We start from the raw sequence: 24,516 nt of genomic DNA, 5'->3' as shown, positions 1-24,516 counted from the left end.
CACCTGACAGGTGCCAGAACTGAGTTGTGGAGAGTTCCGTCTGGAAAAAAGTCATTAATAACCTATTCAGAATCTATTTAAAAGCAATGAGAGTTCTCACAGAAGGGGATTCAACCATAGCAGAGCTGCTCCTGAAAAATCCTTGCCCCTGTGTCCATTCATCTAATCTTTGCTAAAAATGGGTCAGAGAGCAAGGCCTCAGCAGCTGATTTTAATGGCTGAGGTAAGTTTGTATTTGTGGAGGAGATCCTTCAAATAACCTTTGAAAGGTTAAAACCAGCACTGAAATGGCTCGTTGTTAACCAGCATAGTTGTGGTACAGAATCAATAACTGCCTTGTTCATCTCAGCAATTTGGAGAGCCAGAGTTTAAACCAACTGCACTCTCCGAACTGTCTTTAAAAGCAGCTCCACTTGGAAAGCATAATTGTAGCCCAGTCTAGATGTAACCTGTGCACTGTGGAGGCTGGTCCATTTGGGTGAATGAGGGCACTGCTCCATCAGTCTTGCCCTCAGCCAGCTGCTACCTGTTTCTTCCAACCACTCCAAGGGATGGCACTGCCTGTCTGCTTCCTGCTCCTCCTTAGTCTCAGTACCACCTTTATGTAACTCAACAAGGAGGAGTAAGGTGACTAAATCTTGACTGTCATTGGCTCTGGTTCCACCTACTGCAGATTTCTTTAAAAGGCTGTGGGGATCATACCCTGTTAGAAACAACACAGGTTAGGGCAACAACGCAGTTGGTAGGCCGCAAACCTTCAAGCAGTCTCCTCAGGAAGCGAACGCTTGAAACCTAACTGGGCAGTATACCATATACACTCGTGATACAGGTGAAATCAAAGTCAGAGTGGACTCGAATTTTTTTATCTGCAAAAAGTATCGAAAACCTGTCACAACAGGCCACTGATAGCTCCATCAGCTGCTCCCTTGGGCTTGGCTGCAATAAAACCTTCACCACTCTGAAAAAGGTCAGCTGCTTGGCACTGTGCAAATGTGTGTTCCCAAGCCTACATTTTGCCAATATAATGGGAATGGAATCAATTACACAATATTTACAGAAAGGAAAGAAGGGTGCTTACCCCCACCAGCACATGTAGATTCTCTCTTACAATCCCAGGTCATTTAAGTTCTTCTTACCTATTATTAAATTATCAAGGGCCCATAATTTCCTTTCAGAGAAGGCCAGCTCCACCAGTTATACTTTATAGGCTTTTTGTTTTTTAACTGCTCTGGTTGCACTGGTTTGGAGGAATGAAGAAAGAGGTCAAAATGTAGGTTTCTTGTAGTTGTAACGTTGTCCTTGTTGTACACCTTCAGTCATGCCACAAGAAGGGTCCAAGCTGAACCTGGGGAAGAAGATCAGCATCCCCAGGGATGTGATGCTAGAAGAACTCTCTCTCCTCACCAACAAGGGATCCAAGATGTTCAAACTTCGTCAGCTAAGGGTAGAGAAATTCATATATGAGAACAACCCAGATGTGTTCACCGACAATTCTGTGGTAAGTATAGGAAAGTATAGAAATGTGTGGTCAATTGCATTTGTCCATGGTGATCAAAAGGATACCTAGATGGTTGCACGCTGTCAAAAGCGCCCAAAGGCAGGACCGGCTGTGGTTCCTGGTGAAGTTTGTTTTTGTGCCTATATAAAAGCTGGCCCTAATACAAATACTGATCTTCAAATTAGGTGTATACCTCCATACAAATGCATAGTAGTTAATAATAACTCTCTTTTTTTGGCAGCACTGTTGCTGAATGGTTGGATATATTCGGGAGGGGGCATTTGAAATCATTTGGGAAGCAAGATGAGGCCCACAGCTCACCAGAGTGGTTTTGGGTTAGCAGGTTGGATTGAGATATAAGACATTCAAATTCCTGCTGTTAAGCTCATTTGAACAGACTCAAGCTGGTCTGTCCCTCTCATCCTAGCCTACGGTACCTGATCTTTTGAGGATAAAATGGAACAAGGACCTCTTGTCTAGAGGATGAGGCAGAAAAGCAGGTCACCATACTATCTCCCTTGTACATTAATGTTCCAATAATATTATTTCACCCACTTCTGCAAATTGTTTGAAGTTCTAGTGGCAGTCGCTACAGGAGCTATTTCCTTGTGAGGAGAAAGTTCTGGAGATGTGTGGCATTTTTTTGGTGATATATGTTTGTTTATAAATATACAAATTGTGCATAGAGATCTGACAACTGTGTTCCCACATGGGAGTCTAAAACAGTGCAAAAGCAAATATAATCTACCTGCTGCCCTGCCCCTGCTAAGAACAGACCCAGATTGCTGCCTGTAGCTGAACTACAAATGATTCCCCTTGCTCTCAGGCAAGGTGCATAGAGCCTAAGGCTAGGCAAGTTATTTTAGCATCTGAGGCAGAAAATCCTGCGAGTGTTTCTCCTTGGGAGTAGAAATACAACAACAGGAACAATTTGCTGACTCTCAAAATTAGTTGCCCCACTCTGCCAAATGTTAGGGCTGGCACTGCAACTGCAGAGGATGATTACCATCCAGAAGCAAGAAAGCCAGTACGTTTCCGAGCACAATTCAAAGTGTTGGTGCTGACCTTTAAAGCCCTAAACGGCCTCGGTCCAGTATACCTGAAGGAGCGTCTCCACCCCCATCATTCTGCCCGGACGCTGAGGTCCAGCGCCGAGGGCCTTCTGGCGGTTCCCTCATTGCGAGAAGCAAAGCTACAGGGAACCAGGCAGAGGGCCTTCTTGGTAGTGGCGCCTTCCCTGTGGAACGCCCTCCCATCAGATGTCAAAGCGATAAACAACTACCTGACATTCAGAAGACATCTTAAGGCAGCCCTGTTCAGGGAAGTTTTTAACATGTGATATTTTAATGTATTTTTGGTTTCTATGGAAGCCACCCAGAGTGGCTGGGGAGGCCCAGCCAGATGGGCGGGGTATAAATAATAAATTATTATTATTATTATAAGCCACATCACTTAAGAACAATAAGAGGAAAAATTTACATCATACATATATATTTTATTATACATTGTTAATATACGTGATGCTATAAAATATTGCTTTTATTCTTGAATTTGACTCACTGTGTTCGAAGTTGCTTTTCGAAGCGTACAAAGAGAAGCACATAGGTTATAATGAAGCAAATGACCCTTCCTACCACTTTAAATATAGCTGAAATAGTTTAATAGACCTGGGGTCTGTTTTTCAACCCAAAGGGCTGTCATTCCTCGTGGGGAGCCTTCCAGGGGCTGCATGCCAGGGGGAAATCCAAAGCATGTCCTGGATTCACATGTTGCCCTGTTCTGCATAGTGTGGTATCTCATTATATTTCCTAGACCCTCCCTAAGTTTTGCAGTCAAACTAAAGAAGCAAGAGATAGTGGCAGGCAGAGGCAGAGCTTCACTGCTTCTTCTCAGGCCACTGACTTCCACGTGGCAAGCAAAGAAGGTCCTAGTCTTTCCTCCATATCTAAGTACTGGGCCTTGGACAAGGGCAGCTTTTTCAAGCTATGTGTGGTCCAATAATTGCACATAATTGCATGTCCAAAAACAGGTCAGTGGTGTAGTGTGCAGAGGCACAGGGGCAATTGCCTTGTGTGCAACATTGTTAGGGGCGCAAAATGTCAGCACGCGGTGCTGCCTCAAAACAGCTGTGCGCTTCCGTCGCTGGACTCTGTTGTAAACAGCTTCTCCATGCGAACCAGGAAGTGGCCTTTCCAGACAACAGATCTCTTATCTCCTGGGTAACACAGATGCTGTTAGGCAGTTAAATGCACATGCATACCCTGTCCATTTCCTTCCCTCCCATCCCCCCTCCACACCAGCAAGGCCCCGGATGCTGGCAACCCACGATATGCTGCAGACCGCCCCTAGACTCCCACAGGACTTATGGGTCCAGGACAGTGCCAGAGGCTGGAGTTCCTAATTCAGGATCCCCAACACCATGCAGACACCATTAGCGGTGCATGTAGGTCGCAGACATGATCACTGATTGGCTTTATTTTCAATGGCTGTTGTTTTTAGCAATGTTGGGGTGCATACCCTCCAACATTTCTCCAATAAAAATAGGTACATTCTATATAATAATAATAATAATAATAATAATAATAATAATACCCCGCTGGGTTGCCCCAGCCACTCTGGGTGGCTTTCAACTTATATAAAAACATAATAAAACATCAGATTAAAAAACTTCACAATACAGGGCTGCCTTCAGATGTCTTCTAAAGGCTGTATTTATCTCCTTATCTTATCTGTACTTATCTCCTTGGTTCAGGGGTCACATAACTCCATACCCTCCCACATTTCTCCAATGAAAATAGAGATGTCCTACCATAGCTTTCCAATATTTCTCCAATGAAAATAGGAACATTCTAAGGAAAAGCAGGACTTTCCGGGATCAAATCAGAAACCAGGGCAGCTTCTGTAAAGACTGTCCCTGGAAAACAGGGACACTTGGAGGGTGTGGGGAAGGGTTCAGGGTTCAGAATCTTAGGTAGCCTCTCACTCCTGACATAGGAGATACAGGCAGCAATTCTGTCCCAATGGGCATAGGGAGATTTACTTCTAAATAAACATGTACAGAATTGCAACGAAACACCTCACAGGTATTATTTTAACTTTTTATAGAAATATTACCTGCACAGGTAAGCGCAGGGTTGCTCATCATCAGCAGTATCGCAGATTCCAGCCGTTAGCGACCCGTGACATGCAAAAAAAACCAGATCCTTACAGCATTCATTGCTTGTCATGGATATATTGGGGTTTTCATTACTTTGCCAGCAACTGTGAATAGTGGTTTGAGTACTGGGGAAATGTAGTTCCCAAACAATCTGACAGGCTATTTGAGGAAAGGCGTTTGACTCCCGTATAACAACTGACTAATTACAGAGGATTTCAGCTTCCATGTACAACGCAACATGGATTTGGAGAGGTCTTAACTTCCCCCGTTTCAAACTAAAGGCTCCTTTCTACAAGGGCTGAGGACAGTGACTGAAGGCGAGTGACTGTAACTCCAGACGTGTTGTTAATAACATAGACTGTAAGCAGTTTGGGAAGCTCTTCATCAGGGAGGTGGAAATAGAAACACACATGGTGGTCTCAATCATTCCCTTTAGGGCACACTGAAAAGAGCTTCGTGGCATCTCCCCAACTCAGCAGGCCTCCTCCCCCAGTGACGTCAGGACCTTGAGATGCCTAGCAGTTCCATCTCCCTGAGGTGGATCGTTTTTCATTGCCTAGTTCTCCTGAAGCACATATAGAAATGCTGGAACTAAAGACAGCCAAAGTGCCTTGCGGCATCAGGAAAGTTGCCACTGTTGGGACTTCCATGTGAGGCAGCTGAAGGGCACACAAGTGGAGTTCTCTGTCTCGTTGAAACAGAAGGCTTGGCCTGCACCAAACTTGAAGGTGCCCTCTGGGCTAGCCAGGCTATTTGGTGACCAACTCAAGCCACTTTGGGCAAATGTCCAAAGGACATCAGCATGCCAGCCTTTAGTGTGCAGTAGACATGCAGCTCCTGTGCCTTGGGGTTATTTTGGTCCTATATTAAAATGGCATTGAAAGTAACAACAAAAACAAAAGTGAAATGTATGAAAATGCCCTTTCCTGATGTCTGAAGCAGATACTTTTTACATGAGCTGCACCACACTCGGTCCTGTGTCCCACAAACATTTTTCTAATGCCCCCACCAAACCGTTGCCCTCCCCATCTCTTCTACCTTTGTGTGTGTGTGTGTGTGTGTGTGTGTGTGTGTGTGTGTGTAAATAGAATGTGCACACATCTACCTTCTCACTTCTCTTCTTCACTAGATATATCTCATCTCTACTATTCCATCATTCACCAGCCTCCCAAGCTTGCAGAAATATAGTTTTGCACATATATTGTTTTGTGTGTATGCGTTGCATACATTTCTCCCCTTGGTTTCATGTTCTGTGGGTGGAAGTACTCATTTGCTCATTTCCATACCATTTGCCTGTATTCAAGATATTATGAAGGGGAGAACCTTTTAAGATTCATCAGTATCTCTTATTATTATACCCAGATATTTATTAATGGGGTCACCAATTGCACTGCCGGTATTAACCCTAAGAACTGACTTTTTGGCTTTCAAAGAAAGAACACTTTAAATAGGGTTTCTGTTCACCTGTCTGTTCCAGAACTAGAACCAGGTGTTATTGGATTGTTGGGGGAATGAGAGCTCTGTGTAAGATGATGAACAGTGTGGAAAGAAGAAATAGGTAACATTTTCCCTTGCCCTCACACAATGCTAGAACTCAAGAGCCACTTCATATTAGGTTTAAATAAACATGCAAGGGGGAGCCTTGGGAACCAGCACATTGTCTGCACCTGCATCACTCTCCCCATAACTCGCTTTGAGTGGGTGGGCAAACCTGGAACTCTAGGTTCCAAAATGTGGCGGGAGCCCTGACACGATGGCTAGGAGTGTTAGTCGGCAGGGTGTAAATTCAGGAAAGACAAAAATAAGGACTTCTTTCCACAATCAATGTATGCGATCCATTGTCCCAAGATGTAGTGAATAGCCACTAGTTTGGGTGACTTTAATTATTATTATATAAATTTGTGCAAGATAAGTCTCGCAACAGCTGTTGTATCCATGATCAATTGGTCCTTCAGTGGATATCTTGGTGAACAGCCCATCATTTTATCCCTTTTCTGTTGCCTCTGAACAAAACATACCTATAGCTATTGCAGACAACACACATTCATATGTCTCACCCCATATGTCTTCATAATGCCAATATAGGTCATAATCCTGCTGGTGTCCCCAGTCTCTCCCAATCATTTTTCATAATAAATGCATTTTTCTATGTACAAACATCTAAAACAACCTGATGCATCAATACCCCTTTTTCCCTTTGGCTGTTTTCTGATTGGCATCGTTCGCTCATGATTTTGCAGACTTTGCCTAAAGCACAGAGAAGACTCCGCTTTGGACTTTTGTCTCTCCCTTCCACCAAGCCTGGTGTTTGGTTTTGTTAACCCTTCTTCGCTAGGCCTTTTCGAAATCCAAAGATTCCCTTCCTAATTGTACTCAGGTGGAGCACATCTGTCCCCAGAACACTTGGTTTTTTCCTGAACAGCAGCTCTTGGGTCACATCCACACTAGCTATTTAAAGCACAACACGTTGCTTAACAAACTACAGTTCCCAGGATTCTTTCTGGGGCGTGCTTCGAATGGATGGGGTGTGTGTGTGTACGCAGCTGTAGGAAGGCCCCAGTAGAAGGGAATGTTCCAGTTTAGTGTACCAGATAAGCGTGTCAGATTTCGAGCAGGAAGACCCACGTTTAAATCCCTGCTCAATTATGAAACTCTGGGGCAGTCACCAGCTCTCAGACTATCCTACTAACATAGTAGTTTGTAGACCCTCCAAGTGTCCCTATTTTCCAGGGGCAGTCCTGGATTTACAGAAGCCAGTTTCTGATATGATCCCGGAATGTCCCGCTTTCCCTTAGGATGTCCCTATTTTAATCAGAGAAATGTTGGAGGGTATGAAGACATCTGAAGGCAACCCTGTATAAGGAAGTACGATTTTTTTAATGTTTAATTATTCATTATGTTTTTATATCTGTTGGAAGTCCCCCCCCCAGAGTGGCTGGGGCAGCCTGATGGGCGGCAGAGGTAATAATAATAATAATAATAATAATAATAATAATAATAATAATAAAAAAAAACAACTATTATTGAATCAACCATCACTATTTTCATTGGAGAAATGCTGGAGGGTGTGCAAACAAAGAATATGTTCTTTTAAATATCACACAGGCCAGAAATTAAACAACTGTTTCAAGGGTGAACAGGACTGCATCCGTACAAAGATGCAGAGAACAAAATTAAGGAAGTTGTTTACCAAGCCATATACAGTATATCTCACTGAATGAGACCTCCATCTACCATATGATATACCCAATGACTTAGGAGCAGAATTATGTGGGCATCTCCATTTGTTTGATCACCTCCATCCTTCCGTATATCTTGATCTTCTTGTGACAAGGCTGGTAAACTTGTCACCCTTCAAATAGACTTCACCTTCCATCCTCCTTGACCACTGGCCATGCTGACTGATGCTGCTCTGTGCCCTCTTTTGGTAGGAATATGTGCTAAAAAGAGTTTCTTTACTATGTGCCTAGGAATTAGGATTGTTGTGTATGGGACGTTTTTGTGATTGGGCTAGACAGAGGCTACAGTATTGATGTTATTGTGCAGCTAAGTTAGATCAGTGCCCAGGGATTTCATCTTCTTCACTCTCATCTACCCACATCCCCTGCTCAGTCCGGCTTTCCATTCTCCTTGCTGAAGGCAACCACCAAACTTTTGAGCTGTCTGTAGAAAATCCAGGTGGTGCATGATTGGATCTCAGTAACTGAAATGCACTGGATGCATTTCACTGCAGGTGCACTTTTTATTTTGTACTGCAAGCACCACTAAATACCACTAAATATGCAGATTACGTGCATGAGATTGTTTCAAATTGTGGGCGTAGCCATTCTTAGAACAGCTCGGCATTTCAGAGGATCAATTGTGGCTTTGTTAAGAGTGGGTGCTTTTTGCTAGCTCCTTTTGCTGGATAATGGGACGCGGGTGGCGCTGTGGGTTAAACCACAGAGCCTAGGGTTTGCCGATCAGAAGGTCGGAGATTCAAATCCCCGCAACAGGGTGAGCTCCCGTTGCTCGGTCCCTACTCCTGCCAACCTAGCAGTTCAAAAGCACGTTAAAGTGCAAGTAGATAAATAGGTACCACTCCTGCAGGAAGGTAAACGGTGTTTCGTGCGCTGCTCTGGTTCACCAGAAGTGGCTCAGTCATGCTGGCCCCATGACCCGGAAGCTGTATGCCGGCTCCCTCGGCCACTAAAGCGAGATGAGCGCCGCAACCCCAGAGTCGGTCACGACTGGACCTAATGGTCAGGGGTCCCTTTACCTTTACCTTTGCTGGATAAAAACAAGGCTGGGGCGCCCACAATTTTGGTAAGCGCTCACAGGGACTTTAGCCTGGCAGAAGGGGAAATAGATGCGAGGGAGGGAAGCAGCCCAGATGGTTGTTGGCGGCTGGAGTTTAGTGTGAAGCTGTGTTGAGGAATTGCCCACCTGCAGACGTAGGCATCATCGTCACATGCTCACCCTTCAAGCAGTCTGGCCTCCTGAACTCAGAAACCAGTTGCGGATTTCAGTTCGCATTTGTGCCGCTCCGTGCTTCCCTGTTTAGTACGGGAACAGACAGCCCTACCAGCCACAGCCTCCAGCTCCAGGCAACATCAGAGATGAAACCTTCCATGACTCAGATTCCCTTCCTCTCTCCCCCTCTCAACCCCCAATCCCATATTTCCTAACATTCAGAGGGAATTCATTCTCCTTGTTCTTAAAATGGAAAATTTATATAGGCAAGGGAGGGAGATTCCCCAGAGCTCTGTCAGTTTAGTTTGCTTGATGGCTCTGTGCCCAGACTGCAGATTGGATGACCTGCCGTGAAGCCCTGGCGACTGCAGCTGAATACATGGAGTGGAGTGTTAGATAATTCTACACTCAGCCTTGTGGGGTTTTCACTTCTTCTCTCCTATATTTAGCTGACCGAACAGCTGGCCTTGGAAGCCTGTTTACAGCCTGGAAAGCTTCTCATCACTAAACAGTGCTGCATGTAACAGGCAAGCAAAGTGCTTGACCCTTAAAAAAAAAAACCAATGTGGGGTTTTGCTAGGATCCCTCAGAGGTGATTTTGCAGGTGGACCCAGCGGGCCTTGCAATTCTGCAATTGTGTGCCTTTGCTCAACAGAACCTGTGTAGTTGCTGTTATCTCTCTGTTTCATGATTTGCACAGGCTGCCTATGTGATTCCTTAATTTTTTTCCTGCAAAATGTATTTAGTGAAGGCAAATGCAGTGGTACCTCGGGTTACATACGCTTCAGCTTACACACACTTCAGGTTACACACTCCGCTAACCTAGAAATAGTGCTTCAGGTTAAGAACTTTGCTTCAGGATAAGAACAGAAATCGGGCTCCGGCGGCGCAGCGGCAGCAGGAGGCCCCATTAGCTATAGTGGTGCTTCAGGTTAAGAACAGTTTCAGGTTAAGTACGGACCTCCAGAACGAATTAAGTACTTAACCCGAGGTACCACTGTAGCAGGATAATATGAACATCATCTAGTTAGTGCACAGATTGCCTGTTGTTGGCAAAAGTCAAAATGACTTGCTGGGATTAGCTACATGGAGAAGGAAAAAACCTGCAGGAAAAAACACCCAACAAATCTGCACACAGATGGCATAGCAGAGGTGTTTGTTTTTAATCATGGGGTGAAGAAGGGCACCCTGCTGATCAACCTCTCTCCATGCTATTTCTACAATTTTCAGAATTGGTGGAGGAGGTTCCCTTAGATATCAATTAAGCTGCCAACCAATCAATGTCATACACATATATGGATTTTCTTCCCACACCCAACTCTAAGTTTGTAGGTAAACTTGACTAAGTCAAGTTTAAAATTTCAGGTAGGCTTGGTAATTTTTGTTCCTTTTCTAGCAGGTCTCCTCCTGCTGCTATGCATTGTTGTGTCTTGGTTGTGCCTTTTACCGCCCGTTACATCTTGAGTGCTGCCCTAGTATTGCAACAAGGGACACTTTGTCGTAACACCTAAATTATTATTATTTCTTAATTATCGTTATTATTATCAATTAAATTTGTATCATCTGAATATCACAGGGTGGTTCACGATGTAAGTAAACCTAGCAAAGATACAGAGACTCTTACCAGTGGCAATTCTCACTGTTGCTCCTTTCTAATATTTTATTTTATCTAAAGAATTTATATGCTGCTTAACTACAACACTCTCTAAGCGGTTTACAAAGATAACCTTGAGGCCAATGCATTTACACCTATGGCATAACTGCTCACAGGGTGGATTTGATTTAAATCAAATCAATTTAAATCACGATTTAAATCACTAGCTAGTAAGACTTGATTTAAATAATTTTTTACAGAAAAATTCTTTCTGGTATAATCTTGATATTTACAACCAGATTAAGGTTTCATTTTTGGAATAATGCATTTTCAGAGTACTTTTTACAGTTATATCAAAAATTTGGTTATACTATTAGAAATACATAGACCGATAATTATGAAATTATTGGGAGGTTTAATAAGTTAACTGTTTATCATTGAACAACTTTTCTGCTGTACTTCATTGGAAGGAGAAAAACAATCATTTCCTTAATAAAAATTTAAACAATTTATTTAACTAAAACAATAACATTATAGCATATGTATCCATGTTTGTTAACTGATGTGGTTAAGCAATTAAAAAAACAAAAACAAAACCTAGACTGAGTTTTAGCACATATGAAAAACATGAACAAATCCTTCTTTCCTGATGATTTGTATTTGGACTATAATGTAACTTAAATAGAAAACTTTCTTTAGAAAGATTTTTCCTCCAAAAGCATTTTATTTTAAAAATCCAATTTACCGTATTTTTTGCTCTATAAGACTCACCTTTCCCTCCTAAAAAGTAAAGGGAAATGTGTGTGCATCTTATGGAGCGAATGCACGCTGAGCGGCTATCTCAGAAGCCAGAACAGCAAGAGGGATCACTGCTTTTGCTGTGCCCTCTTGCTGTTCTGGCTTCTGGGATTCAGAATTTTTTTTTTTATTGTTTTCCTCCTCCAAAAACTAGGTGCATCTTATGGTTTGGTGCATCTTATGGAGCAAAAAATACAGTACATTAAAAAAAATTGGATTGATTTTTATCCACCCTGCCAACAGCAATAGGGCCCACTAAGAATTTTGTTAGCTGGGAATAGGTGTAATGAATCTGCACCTTGATGTTCACACTTCTTTCTTTCTTTCTTTCTTTCTTTCTTTCTTTCTTTCTTTCTTTCTTTCTCTCTCTCTCTCTCTCTCTCTCTCTCTCTCTCTCTCTCTTTCCCTCTCTCTTTCTCTTTCTCTCTCCCTCCTCCCTTCCAGGATCATTTTCAGAGATTCATCCCATCTGGGGGACACTACGGAGTTGATTCTCACGGTTATTCACACAGCAGTGGGAGGATGGTGGGCGGTGTAACTGTAGGGCAGTATGGATCCAGTAAACTGCAATACCCTCCTGCTCCTCCTCCAAAACCTGGGAGCAAAGGTGGAGCTGGAGGAACAGGAGGAACAGGAGGAGGCCACACCGAGGGATCTGCCGGCACAGGAGGAGGCGGGGATGGTAGTGGAGGAAGTGACACCACTGGCGGGAAAGGCAAGTATCTGTGAGCATATGGTATATTTATATATATATACACACACACACATGGGGACGCGGGTGGCGCTGTGGGTAAAACCTCAGCGCCTAGGACTTGCCGATCGCATGGTCGGTGGTTCGAATCCCCGCGGCGGGGTGCGCTCCCGTCGTTTGGTCCCAGCGCCTGCCAACCTAGCAGTTCGAAAGCACCCCCGGGTGCAAGTAGATAAATAGGGACCGCTTACCAGCGGGAAGGTAAACGGCGTTCCGTGTGCTGCGCTGGCTCGCCAGATGCAGCTTGTCACGCTGGCCACGTGACCCAGAAGTGTCTGCGGACAGCGCTGGCTCCCGGCCTATAGAGTGAGATGAGCGCACAACCCTAGAGTCTGGCAAGACTGGCCCCTACCGGCAGGGGTACCTTTACCTTTTAGGCACATACACACACACATACAAGTTTAAGTGAGGAAAGATGCCAGGGTTTGGGGGCGATTGCTCCAGAGATCAAAATACGTGTTTCAGTTGAGCGAGAAGCAATCCACATCCTGCGGTATCTTTCCCAAAATCTGGATACCCCTGAAAGTCATAAAACATTCAATTGTTTATGTTTCCTGGTCCAGGAAAAGGACAAGTTTGCAGACATTTCGGCACCACTGAAAGAGGGGTTGGGTATAAAAAATAAAATTATTATTATTATTATTATTATTATTATTATTATTATTATTATTTATTATTATTACAGCATTATTATTTCTACTACTAACTTATTCCAGCTGCATCCAAATAAATGATAATGTGGCACTATGGTAAATTCACGCAGAATGGCACAACTTGCGTAATTTATTCTGAATGGAGGCTTTCTGATTCTTTGGTACAGAATTTGGATTTTGTTTGAAGCAACCTACTACCACCTTTTGACTTTATAATTCATAACATTTATCTGCCCCACTGGCATTCTTTTATGTGTTCCTCTGTTTTGCCTTTAAAAAATGACCTAAATCATCTGTTGTTGTTGTTATATTTCAGGTGACAGCAAAGGTGGAAGTGGGAAACATGTCTCCATTTTTAAAACCTACATCTCTCCATGGGAAAGAGCTCTAGGCATGACCCCACAAGAGAAAAGTGAATTCACAATTGACCTCCTTTCTTATGGCTCCAAAGCAGACCTCTGCCATTATAAATCTTTCAACAGGTAAGGGGAAACTTTTGATATATTGGTGGAGGCTGACAGTGGATGGTAAGTAAGATTATTGTGAGTTAAACGGAAAATGGATTTGATCTGGAGCTTCAGCAAAAGGAAGTAAGACTCTCGTATTAGGAAAAAGACCCTTTCCCCTTAAATGCAAGGGAAATGAGCTGTTTGGTAATTAGGGAAATAATACTGCGAGTACAAGACAAAATAGCCAAGGTCTGTTGATACTGGAAATCCCTGTTCTCTGCTGGGACTGAAACAGGCTCTGGTTCCACCCATTGTGTGAAGCCAAGGGGTAGACCTGAACCCCATGCAAAATGGCATTTTGGTTTCTTCCAAATTGATGATCCTATAAACTGTGAAGGGCTGAGCAGAGAAGATGCAGAGAGTACACATAATAATAATAATAATAATAATAATAATAATAATAATAATAATTTTTTATTTATACCCTGCCCTCCCCAGCCAAGGCCGGGCTCAGAGCGGCTTACAAGCAATAATAAAAACAAGATGAATGATTACAACTTAAAAACAAAAATAAAATACAACATTAAAATAATGGAACATTAAAATATTAAGATGTAGCCTCATCGCAGGAGGAAAGATGGAAAATGACAGGGAGTTGTTACGAGGAAAACTGCGCGACAAAGTGGCAGGGGAGGGGAGGGTATGTTGAATGTGGACAGTACGACAGCAGGGAAAGATATTTGATTGTTTGTTTATTCAGTTTCTATACTGCCTTTCATCTGGGGATCACAGGGCTGATTACAGAGGCATACTTCAGGGGGCGCACGCGAAACTGGCCTCCACTCGGGGCGTAGGCCCAGGCCTCCCTCCAAGGAGTCACCTATCAGACTGTGGAGAGTGTGACACATATGTGTGTGTGCTGTTGTGGCACACAAACATAAGATAAGGTTCCCGTCCATCTCACACTGTGGCACAAAGGCGTGTGGTAAAGTGATTTTTTTTAAGGGAGAGAGTGCTGATACAGCCCATTGCCAAGGTTGCAAAGGACCCTAGGTACACCTCTGGTGGTTAACAGTATAAAAATGCAAAAATACATAACGTAAAGGTAAAGGGACCCCTGACCATTAGGTCCAGTTGTGGCCGACTCTGGGGTTGCAGCGCTCATCTCGCTTTATTGGCCGGCGTACAGCTTACGGGTCATGTGGCCAGCATGACAAAGCTGCTTCTGGCGAACCAGAGCAGCGCACGGAAACGCCGTTTACCTTCCCGCCAGAGCGGTACCTATTTATCTACTTGCACTTTGACCTGCTTTCAAACTGCTAGGTTGGCAGGAGCAGGGACTGAGCAACGGGAGCTCACTCCGTCGCAGGGATTCTAACCGCTGACCTTCTGATCGGCAAGCCCTAGGCTCTGTGCTTTAACCCACAATGCCACCTGCGTCCCAACATAAAGGAACCCCTGACCATTAGGTCCAGTCGTGACTGACTCTGGGGTTGCGACGCTCAACCACCACAAACAGTTTAATTAGACAAAGGGGAAGATGAAGTCCCCCCAAAAAAAAACATGTAACAAAGGCGCCAAGCAACTCTCCCTTGGGAGAGCATTGCTTTTCCTCAATTAACCGGAAGCAGAATTAAAACAATGATTCCACAGGGCACGATACCATGTTATATTATCTGCCAAGGCTTGTCCCCTTGGCCAAGATCCTTCTATCATGTGTACTCAGAAGTCATTCCAATTCAGAAGAAGTCCTCTGCTTCTTCCTTCCAGTTTCAACCTCTAGTTGCTTTCTGTTCAGCACCATACAGCAGTAGTAATTAATTGTCCCACAAAGCATTTGTTTCCCTTTTTCATGGGGACAAGGGAGGCTTTCATTTCCATGTTATTAAGGGGAAGCTCATCACTGCACACATCTTGAGTGACCTAGAAAGCAATGAGAGAGAGGGGAACTCAATGAGGACACTTCTAATGAAAGGTACAGTAGCCCTGAAAGGCCTCAACAGCACTTTGCCAATTCAGACTAGACCAGCTGGTGCCGCAACTGCATTTTAAGTGGGGGGAAGTTTGCCACAAATTGGGTCTGTAAAAAGATAGCAGGACCACACACACAGAGAGAGACACACAAAAAGACTGGAATGCTAAGGGTCAGTGGCGTAGCGTGGGGGGTGCCAGGGGTGCCGGCCGCACCGGGCGCAACATCTGGGGGGGGCGCGAGTCCAGAGGGAAGGGACAAGTTCCTTTCTCCGCCGGGCTCCCCGCCGCAACCGCCAGCCTTGCGCGCGCGCGCCCCCCCGCCGCCGCTGCAGCTGCGCTCCACTCACTGCTCGCAGGAGGAGCAGCCGCTGCAGCAGCGCCGACGCCGCCACCGATGCCTGGCCGGGCACGGGCAGCCTCCGCACCCCGCCGCCGCCATCCCCTCGGCCCAGCCACAGGCGGCGGCTGCTTCTGCCGCCTGGGAGGGACGAAGAGCTCCGAGGGGCCTCGCTGTGCCCTGCGCTCCCCAAAACCCTCCGAGAGGAAGCCGGCGGGCGGACGAGGGTCTCCCGGCGGAAGGGGGCGCCGCTGGCTCCGGCTCTCAGTGCAAGTCTCAGCCGCGGGGGGGGGGAGGACGGAGCGCGGCTGGAAGCCCCCGGATCCGGCCGGGAGGAGGAGAGGCGCTCGCCAAGCCCGGATCTGGAGCGCCTCGGAGCGCGGGCTCCACTTACAGCCCAAGGAGAGGAGGGGGCGGGGAGGCGCCCGAGGGGAGGGGGCTTCGGCTGCCTCGGCCCGCGGGGGCTCCGCAAATAATAAATTTAATAAATTCCTACTGAGCCTTTGGGGGGGGGTCCTTGGCTCCTTCGCTCGCCCCCAGCCCCAGTGGCGTAGCGTGGGGGTGTGCAGGGGGGGTCGGCCGCACTGGCGCAACATGGGGGGGGCGCGCTCGCACTCGAGTGCTAAAATCCACGGGTTAGGGGGCGCAAATTACTTGCCTTGCCCCGGGTGCTGACAACCCACGCTACGCCACTGCTAAGGGTTGACAAGAGCATCATCAGACTTCTCTGTAAAAGGTGAGTGGATGAAGGGGCAAATCAGTTTATATTTGTTACAAAGCTCTGGTCTTCTAGGATGCAGTCATGTAGAAGACATGGGGTAAGCCAGACTGGTGTTCTACTGGGCACAACCACCTTCTCTTTTAAATAAAATTCTGATTGTTTAACATTATGATCAAACACAATCTGTATTGTGACATTATTATTTTCTGATTATTGTTTTCTTCAACACTTTGAGATGAGGCCTGCAAACCCGGTCTCAATACATTTATTAACAAAGATTTTGTCTCCATGTTGATTTGTTCATACTTCCCTATTTTGGAATTTCTTTTTTTAAAAAATAATAATATTTTTTATTAAGTACAAATTAGAAAACATACAAAAGAAAATACAAAGGAAAAAGAAAATACATATAACCAAGGAAAAAAATTAGAGAATACTTTGCCTCTTTTCATATTTACAGTTATTTATACCTCTATAAAATGCTATTCACAATAAAGGAGTAAAATGAAAGATAAGATATCAGAAAAAAGAAAAAAAGAACAAAGAAAAAATAAAGAAGTAAAAGAAAAGGATCATAGGTGAAAAATTTTAAAAGTAGATAAGTATTCACTATACATAGCCGTTTCCCATCTATATTTATATTCAATTGTATAATTTCATATTGTCCTTGTCTTTTTTTTTTTTTGGTAGTGTGGAACAGAGAAGGGGTTTTTCTGCCCACCGTGTCTCCATTCCAAATCACCTGATTATGTGCCCTTCCTTTTATTTCCAGGTTTCAGACATGTTTTGCTTTGGATAGCTGGGAAACAAAGCTAAGCATCTTCATTATCAAAGTAGTGGCTGGGTTGGCTTTGTCCCTGGGTCACGTATAGCTAGGGCAGGCATAGGCAAACTCCGGCCCTCCAGTTGTTTGGGATTGCAATTCCCATCATCCCTGACCACTGGCCCTGTTAGCTAGGGGTGATGGGAATTGTAGTCCCAAACATCTGGAGGGCTGGAGTTTGCCTATGCCTGAGCTACGGCTTCCCTATGCACTGAACTGTCCCTGGTGCTGAGGCCAAAACCTTGATTGCCAATTCTACTTCTCCCTAGGACTGCAATGCCGTATGGGGGATATGAGAAGGCAGCCAAGCTGATGACCTTCCAAATGCCCGAATTTGATGCTGGCCCTTTGGTACCCGAACCTATCATTGTGTGCAACCAAGAAGTCACCAATAGACCGTCTTTCAACAGAACCCCGGTACCCTGGCTGGGGTCTGGAGAGCCTACTGAATACACCATTGAAGTGAACGTGCCAGTTGCAGGTGAAACAGAAGAATTATAGAACCTTCCTTCCCTGCCCCCTCTTTTCTGCATCTGCCCACATGCAAGTCTGTTACAAGGAGCTGAAAAATGCACTTCCAGTCCCAGAGATTCCTAATCTTTGTCCTTAGAACAGCCAAGTTCCCACTAGGTTCTCAAACGTATCTTTGCTGTGGTATTTATCCATATCAGAGGTAGAAGAAGGAAAGTACTAAAGTAGGAAAGAAGAAAGAGAGATGGTGTGGGGAGGGGGAGATAAATGACTTATATATCTGCCCTCCAAAACAAAACAAAGGGACAGTCTTGGAATGTTTAAGCCGCCTGCCTGCTCTGTACCGGGTTTGATCCTGTTTTATCATTTGGCAAAAACAAATAAAGCATCTAGAAAGAAAGAAGACAAGATTCTCTAATCTTTGTTTCATGTTCACAGTTTATTTAAAACATCCACATCCTACTTTACATTGTGAGGGTGGGGGGAATCTAACAGGGCACAAAGAACTACCATTCAGCTTTGCCATGATCCAAGGTTGCCAAATATATTTGTGGCTCTGGCATGTCAGGATGCACCAATGGGACTGGCACCAACAACCGGTTCAGTTGCGCATCAACTGCCAATAGGTAGCTTTTGAAGTTGTGCAGGTCTTGTGGAATTATGCTGCTCATCTGCTTAGCAGTCCAAGAAGAAATTTAAACCTTTTACTCATCAACTTCCTGTTTGACCAGCCACAGTCTAAAGGCTCTTCCCTCTTCCACGTAATGGCTGGATCCACACTGCAGCCCCTTACAGTTGCAAGGTATTGCTGTACTAGGTTGTTGTTGTTGTTGTTTTTTACAAATGCAATTGCCGCTCATTTAAAAAAAATATATAGCCATTTGGTATTGAGAATAAAATGGAGAATAAAACTTCATTCCTAGAACTATTCAGCTGAGATGAAAGGTTAAAAGTCAATTTCAAGCTGCCTATTTTGCAAAAAGGAAATTGGTTGAATACAGTGGTACCTCGGGTTACATACGCTTGAGGTTACAGACTCCGCTAGGCCAGAAATAGTACCTCAGGTTAAGAACTTTGCTTCAGGATGAGAACAGAAATCGCACGGCAGCAGTGGGAGGCCCCATTAGCTAAAATGGTGCTTCAGGTTAAGAACAGTTTCAGATTAAGAACGAACCTCCGGAACGAATTAAGTATGTAACCAGAGGTACCACTGTACTGGGGATTTATCCCCTCCCAAAAAAACTAAAGTAGTCTGACACAAGAAATCTACTTTAAATAGCGCCAAACTTTTTGCTGTTAGGAAAGTGATGGATAATGCACTAAAAAGTGTGGGGGAAATGATTGATTAATGAGAAGATGTATAACCACTTATGAAAGGAAATCAGGATGAATCTTCATTGTCATATAGTCAACCTGCAAACAAATCAGAAGGAACATGGGGAGGGGGGGAATCCTGACATCACCTAACTGCCACATAAGCTGTGTGCAAGCACAGCAGGAAGCATGCCCAAGAAACAGGAACCCAAATATGGTGTGGGGGCAGAAGGTGAGGAAAAAGGGTACCTAGCTGGTTTTGCAGGACTGACACCACTCCTGTCCGTATTAATGTCATGCAGGTGGTTGACGTGACCTGAACTGCAGAAGGAAAAAGCAACAACTCAACAAAGTCACCATAAAAGTAGGCTGCAGAATCCTGAAATAAAGGGTCAGTAGTTGCAGTATTACTTCAGGTTGGGGGCCTGTGTCATGTACCTCACAAGCAAGCCAGAAACACAATACAGTACCGAGGCAGAGTGCAAATTTGGATCTGACCAAGAGTCATCGTATCCTAGCTGGGATTTCAGATTTTACTCAATACACCTCTCAGTTCCTGTTCAATGGTAATAGCATGCAACCACTTGCCTTGGAGCCTCACTTCCTGTGAATGATATAAAAATCACACTGAGATGGGAGACTGGAAATTCCCCAGGTATGCTGGCTGCACTTCAAAACGTTACAAATTCATTGACTTTTTTCATGGAATCCCGTGCTTAGTGCAGTCAGATGTAAGTGAATATTAAGCAGCATTTGTCTATTAAGCAGCCATCACTACCCCACATTTGGCAAACCCTCACCATGATCAACTCCTGCCCAGAAACCTATGTCCCCATTGTGGAAGGACGTGCAGATCCAGAACTGGCCTCCACAGTCATCTACGGACACACTGTTAAGACCATATTCATGGAAGACCATCTTACTCGGCTACGAGTGTTAAGTTGTGGGCGAACATATCAGACGACACAGCGATTCTTCCAAAGCAGCTCTTTATTTGTAAGCTGGAACAGAACTGAATTGAAGAGCTCAGTCAGCCTGCTTATATAGAGCTCCAGAACAACGTAACTGTAGCAACTTTCTAACACTATCCAATCACTGAACGTCACTTTCTATCCTTCATTTGCATAACTATCTACAGTATCCCCCTGCTGGCCCAGGGTGAGAACTTCAGTACATAACAACGAGTGATCGCCAAAGAAGAAGGAAGACATTGCAATAATGCGATGTTGCATGCTTTGCCTTCTCCAAAGAAAGAGAAAGCAGCCTGTTTTTGCTTACCCTCCCAACACCCTATTTCGTTTTTCATCTATTAGGACCCTTATTCTTCCATCCCTGTGTTGTTGCCTAAAAACTCAAGGAGTCACTCAGTATCGACACATGTAACTGGGAGTAAGTTCCAGTGAATTTGGCTGGATTCAATTCTGTGTAGACATAGTTAGGACTAAGTTGCTAGTCCCATAAGCTTCAGAATCTTATATGTTGGAAAAAAACATCAGTTGGCAATTACTAAGGTGCCTAAGCAGTATGCTTACTCATAGGATTCAAAGGTAACAGGGTGGTAAATTAGATCTATTATGCACTGGCTACTGCCCAATGCAGTATGCTTGCCAAGTCTGCATGTACGGCAGTACCTTCTCTGCTAGAGTGTGAAAGTGCAGTACTGGAGAAGAATGGTATCCTAAGAAGCCACGCTGCCTGCTTGGTCCTACGGCTGAAGAGAGAATATCTTGTGTTATTTATCAATGAGTCCAGAGGCATTGCACAAAGAAACAGAGAGGTGGGCATGTGAGACAATTCGTGCTGGAAGATGGGTTGGAAAAGTTCAGTACTGTCATTAAACCGAACTTATAGGGAAGACACAGAGCATAAATTAGATAATGCATAGTTCTCCCCAAAATGGGTTTCTAAACTACTTATGTAAGAAATTCAGACCAATCAAGTGTGTTTTGGGATTTTAACATGCAATTTATTTTATTTCAATGTTTTGTGCTTTTGTAAACCACCCTGTGAGCTTTGCTGAGGCATGGTATACACATTAAGTCAAGAAAACTGTTTTATTTAGCAAACTGCATCATGTTACAGTGACCCTGTTAAAGCAGATTCTCAGCGTGGGATTTCTTGTCATTGTGACTATGTTGTACCTCTTCTGAATATCAGTTGCCGGAAATTATGAGCAGGGAAAGTGATGTTTCCCTCAGTCCTGCTTGTGGGCTCCCCATAAGCATCAGGTTGGTCACAGAATGCTGGTCCAGATGGGTCTTTGGTCTGATCCAGCAGGGTCCTTCTTAAATTCTTATATCCTTACTCTTGAAGCTAGTTCTGTTCCTTGAAAGGAGTTGGGCAGCTTGAAAGCACCTTTCATCAATTATATCTGAAAGGCCTGCTGTGTTTGCCTTACACAGAAACAGGGATTGAGCTAATGTCTTCCATGCATTGAAACTTCAAAGCACAGAAACGTCGTGATTCGGGTGGCGCTGTGGTCTAAGCCATTGAGCCTATTGGGCTTGCCGATCGGAAGGTCGACGGTTTGAATCCCCGCGGTGGGGTGAGCTCTTGTTGCTCTGTCCCAGCTTCTGCCAACCTAGCATTTCGAAAGCACACCAGTGCAAGTAGATAAATAGGTAGCGCTGTGGTGGGAAGGTAAATGCTGTTTCCGTGCACTCTGGCTTCTGTCACAGTGTTCTGTTGTGCCAGAAGAGGTTTAGTCACGCTGGCCACATGACCAGGAAAGCTATCTGTGAACAAATGCCAGCTCCCTCGGCCTGTAACCGAGATGAGCGCCACAACCCCATAGTCGGCTTTGACTGGACTTACCGTAACCATCCAGGGGTCCTTTACCTTTTTACGTTTTACTTCTTATTAATGTGTAAGAAGGCAAAGGTAGGCAAAAAGAGTGTTTATTTTGGTAGACCTGTGGAGTACGGAACACCCACAAGCTCTGGAAAGGATTTTAGCAGAACAAGTCAGACTGCTCACAGTTGCCACACAAATTCAGTTACACAGCACCTCAGCCAAATTCCACAGTGCATATTGGATGAGTAATTACTTCCACATTCTACTGGAAGCACACAAGCATCTTCCAGTAGCCCTGAAGCAAGTGCAGACTCGGGGCTTTATTCTATTTCTTCTTGTTAAGTGTTTGCCTTAATTATTTTGGGTCCCGCAGAGAATCTCAAGGCATCGCCTTCACGGCAGCTTCAGTTTCTGAACGGGTCAGTACACAAACACGATGACTTAGAGAAATGAGTGACTCTTGTGGTGAAGAGGCAAATCTTTTGAAAAATATGTGCATCTCCTTGTAGTTTTCAGATAAACATATATACTTAAAAAAAAAACAAAAAACTTGGTGTTGCAGTTAAAACATATTGCGGATACTAAAAATCCCAGCCCTATCAAAAGCAGTAAGCAAAAGATAGCTGGATGAGGCTTAGACTGCCCCCTATAGGCTTCACTGATTATTTTTTAACTAATAAACACAATACAAAACAGAATACTTTGCAGCACTACCCAAATCAATCCAAACCATGCCCAGCAAGTCCAGCAGCCACAATAGAAATATTCTAGAATTTCTAGAATTTAATTCTTGTTTTCATGATAGTATTTCATAAACAGCTGAAACAGAAGAAAAATAAATAAAATGCCATTCTTCAAGCTGATCTACCTCTGGTCATTCTTGAGATCTGCATATCCTTCTAATTTAAGCATTGCATGCATATACAGAACTTTTGCCAACAAAGGTCCGAATAGTTAAAGCCATGGTTTTCCCAGTAGTGATGTATGGAAGTGAGAGCTGGACCATAAAGAAGGCTGATCGCTGAAGAATTGATGCTTTTGAATTATGGTGCTGGAGGAGACTCTTGAGAGTCCCATGGACTGCAAGAAGATCAAACCTCTCCATTCTGAAGGAAATCAGCCCTGAGTGCTCACTGGAAGGACAGATCCTGAAGCTGAGGATCCAATACTTTGGCCACCTCAAGAGAAGAGAAGACTCCCTGGAAAAGACCCTGATGTTGGGAAAGATGGAGGGCACAAGGAGAAGGGGACAACAGAAGACGAGATGGTTGGACAGTGTTCTCGAAGCTACAAACATGAGCCTGACCAAACTGCGGGAGGCAGTGGAAGATAGGAGTGCCTGGCGTGCTCTGGTCCATGGGGTCACGAAGAGTCGGACACGACTAAACGACTAAACAACAACAGAACTTTTGGTAAGTTATCCTTCAATCCAACTCCATCTGCAGCAACGTTCTTGTACATTTGTGTACAGGGGAAGCTCAAAAGCAGAAGTGATCCACGATTGCACTCTGATCTGGGTTCACCTGTGAGGCAGGCGAGGAATCCTTCCTTGGGGAAGTAACATACCAGTCCTGGGGTTTTGAAAGATCTGCCTAGGCCAGCAGAACAGAGGCAGCTTGTGCTGGAGAAGACTCCTATAGCAATCTCACAAGCGCCACTGAGCCTCTTTAGTCCTGCATGCAAGGTTGAAAGTAGATGGCAGCTACATTTAAATCATCTATTTGAGATTATATATTCTAATTGCGTATGAGGATAAATGCAAAACCCATTTAATCATTACTTCTGAAAACAACCATTGCCGCTCTGCATTGAGAGGCTCTACCATGGGCAACCTTCCTGAAACTGGTGGCCTCCACATGGACTTCTGTGAATATGTGTGTGTGTCAATCTGAACTTTTTCTATGGTTTATTACTCTAGATCAGTGCTTTTTTCCTAAAAAATGTTTATCAGTACTCTCATTTTCCTACTCATATTGAAATACTGCCCCTCAATGAGGCTAAACTTAGATTCACAAAATGTTTAGGGGTATGCTTACCCCAGAAAAAAGCACCGCTGTAGGTCATTGCATAAGTAAAAAGGTTGACATAACTTAGTATGACAGGAGAACCTTCCTGACTCAGGCAACCAGCCTGATTTCAAAAACATGTCCTGGAAGGCATTTAGAAACACCCTGAGCTTCTAATACTTTGCATAAAGGTCAGCACATGTAAATCTAGCTACCATTAAAATTTATTTACCACTTGAATGGATACCTATCAAGATCATAGTGGGATAATTTTGAGACAGGAGGCGGACAGGAATGGCCAGTTTTGTCAATCCATCGCTAGAACCCTGTTCTTTCAACTGCTAATTAAGCAAGATGGGCAAAGTTGGGAAGGAAGCAGGAAACTCTGGGATAAGTTTCAATAGCAGTGTAAAGCTGTGGAAATTATAGGATTTGCTAATCTCAAAGCCCACTGCATTCTCCTTTGGAATGCACCAACTAAAAACAGTACAAAAAACACTAGATTTTGAATGCTTAGTTAGCTCTCCTAGCTCCCACAAAGAATTTATGCAGGATTCTCAAGGAATCCCAACACCCGCTTAAGGACAGATATACCCTTTCCTTCCTCTTCTTCTCATCTTTCTATTAGCGTGAGTTCTGTAGCAAAATTGCCACACTCACTTCTGTAGGCTTACGAGAATAGTACAGATTCTTTCACTCTTTAGCTCAAGGTGTGTCTATATTAT

General features: G+C 44.2%; 1 protein-coding gene across 2 annotated transcripts in view; it reads left to right on the top strand.

The window, feature by feature from the left end:
* Positions 1 to 18,076, top strand: part of MYOZ1 (myozenin 1) — a 29,142-nt gene extending 11,066 nt beyond the window's left edge. For both annotated transcript variants that reach the window (XM_053388006.1, XM_053388004.1), the window contains 4 exons: positions 1,317 to 1,498; positions 11,944 to 12,214; positions 13,220 to 13,385; positions 17,477 to 18,076. In XM_053388006.1, coding sequence (XP_053243981.1) covers positions 1,319 to 1,498; positions 11,944 to 12,214; positions 13,220 to 13,385; positions 17,477 to 17,708 — 849 coding nt within the window. In that variant the 5' untranslated portion in view covers positions 1,317 to 1,318 and the 3' untranslated portion in view covers positions 17,709 to 18,076. The remainder of the gene's footprint in view (positions 1 to 1,316; positions 1,499 to 11,943; positions 12,215 to 13,219; positions 13,386 to 17,476) is intronic.
* The last annotated feature ends 6,440 nt before the right edge of the window (positions 18,077 to 24,516 follow it).

Source organism: Podarcis raffonei, chromosome 5 (assembly GCF_027172205.1).
Source record: "Podarcis raffonei isolate rPodRaf1 chromosome 5, rPodRaf1.pri, whole genome shotgun sequence".
Lineage (NCBI taxonomy): Eukaryota > Metazoa > Chordata > Lepidosauria > Squamata > Lacertidae > Podarcis > Podarcis raffonei.
The sequence above is the reverse complement of the archived record's forward strand: the minus strand, read 5'-3'. Positions and strand labels throughout refer to the sequence as shown.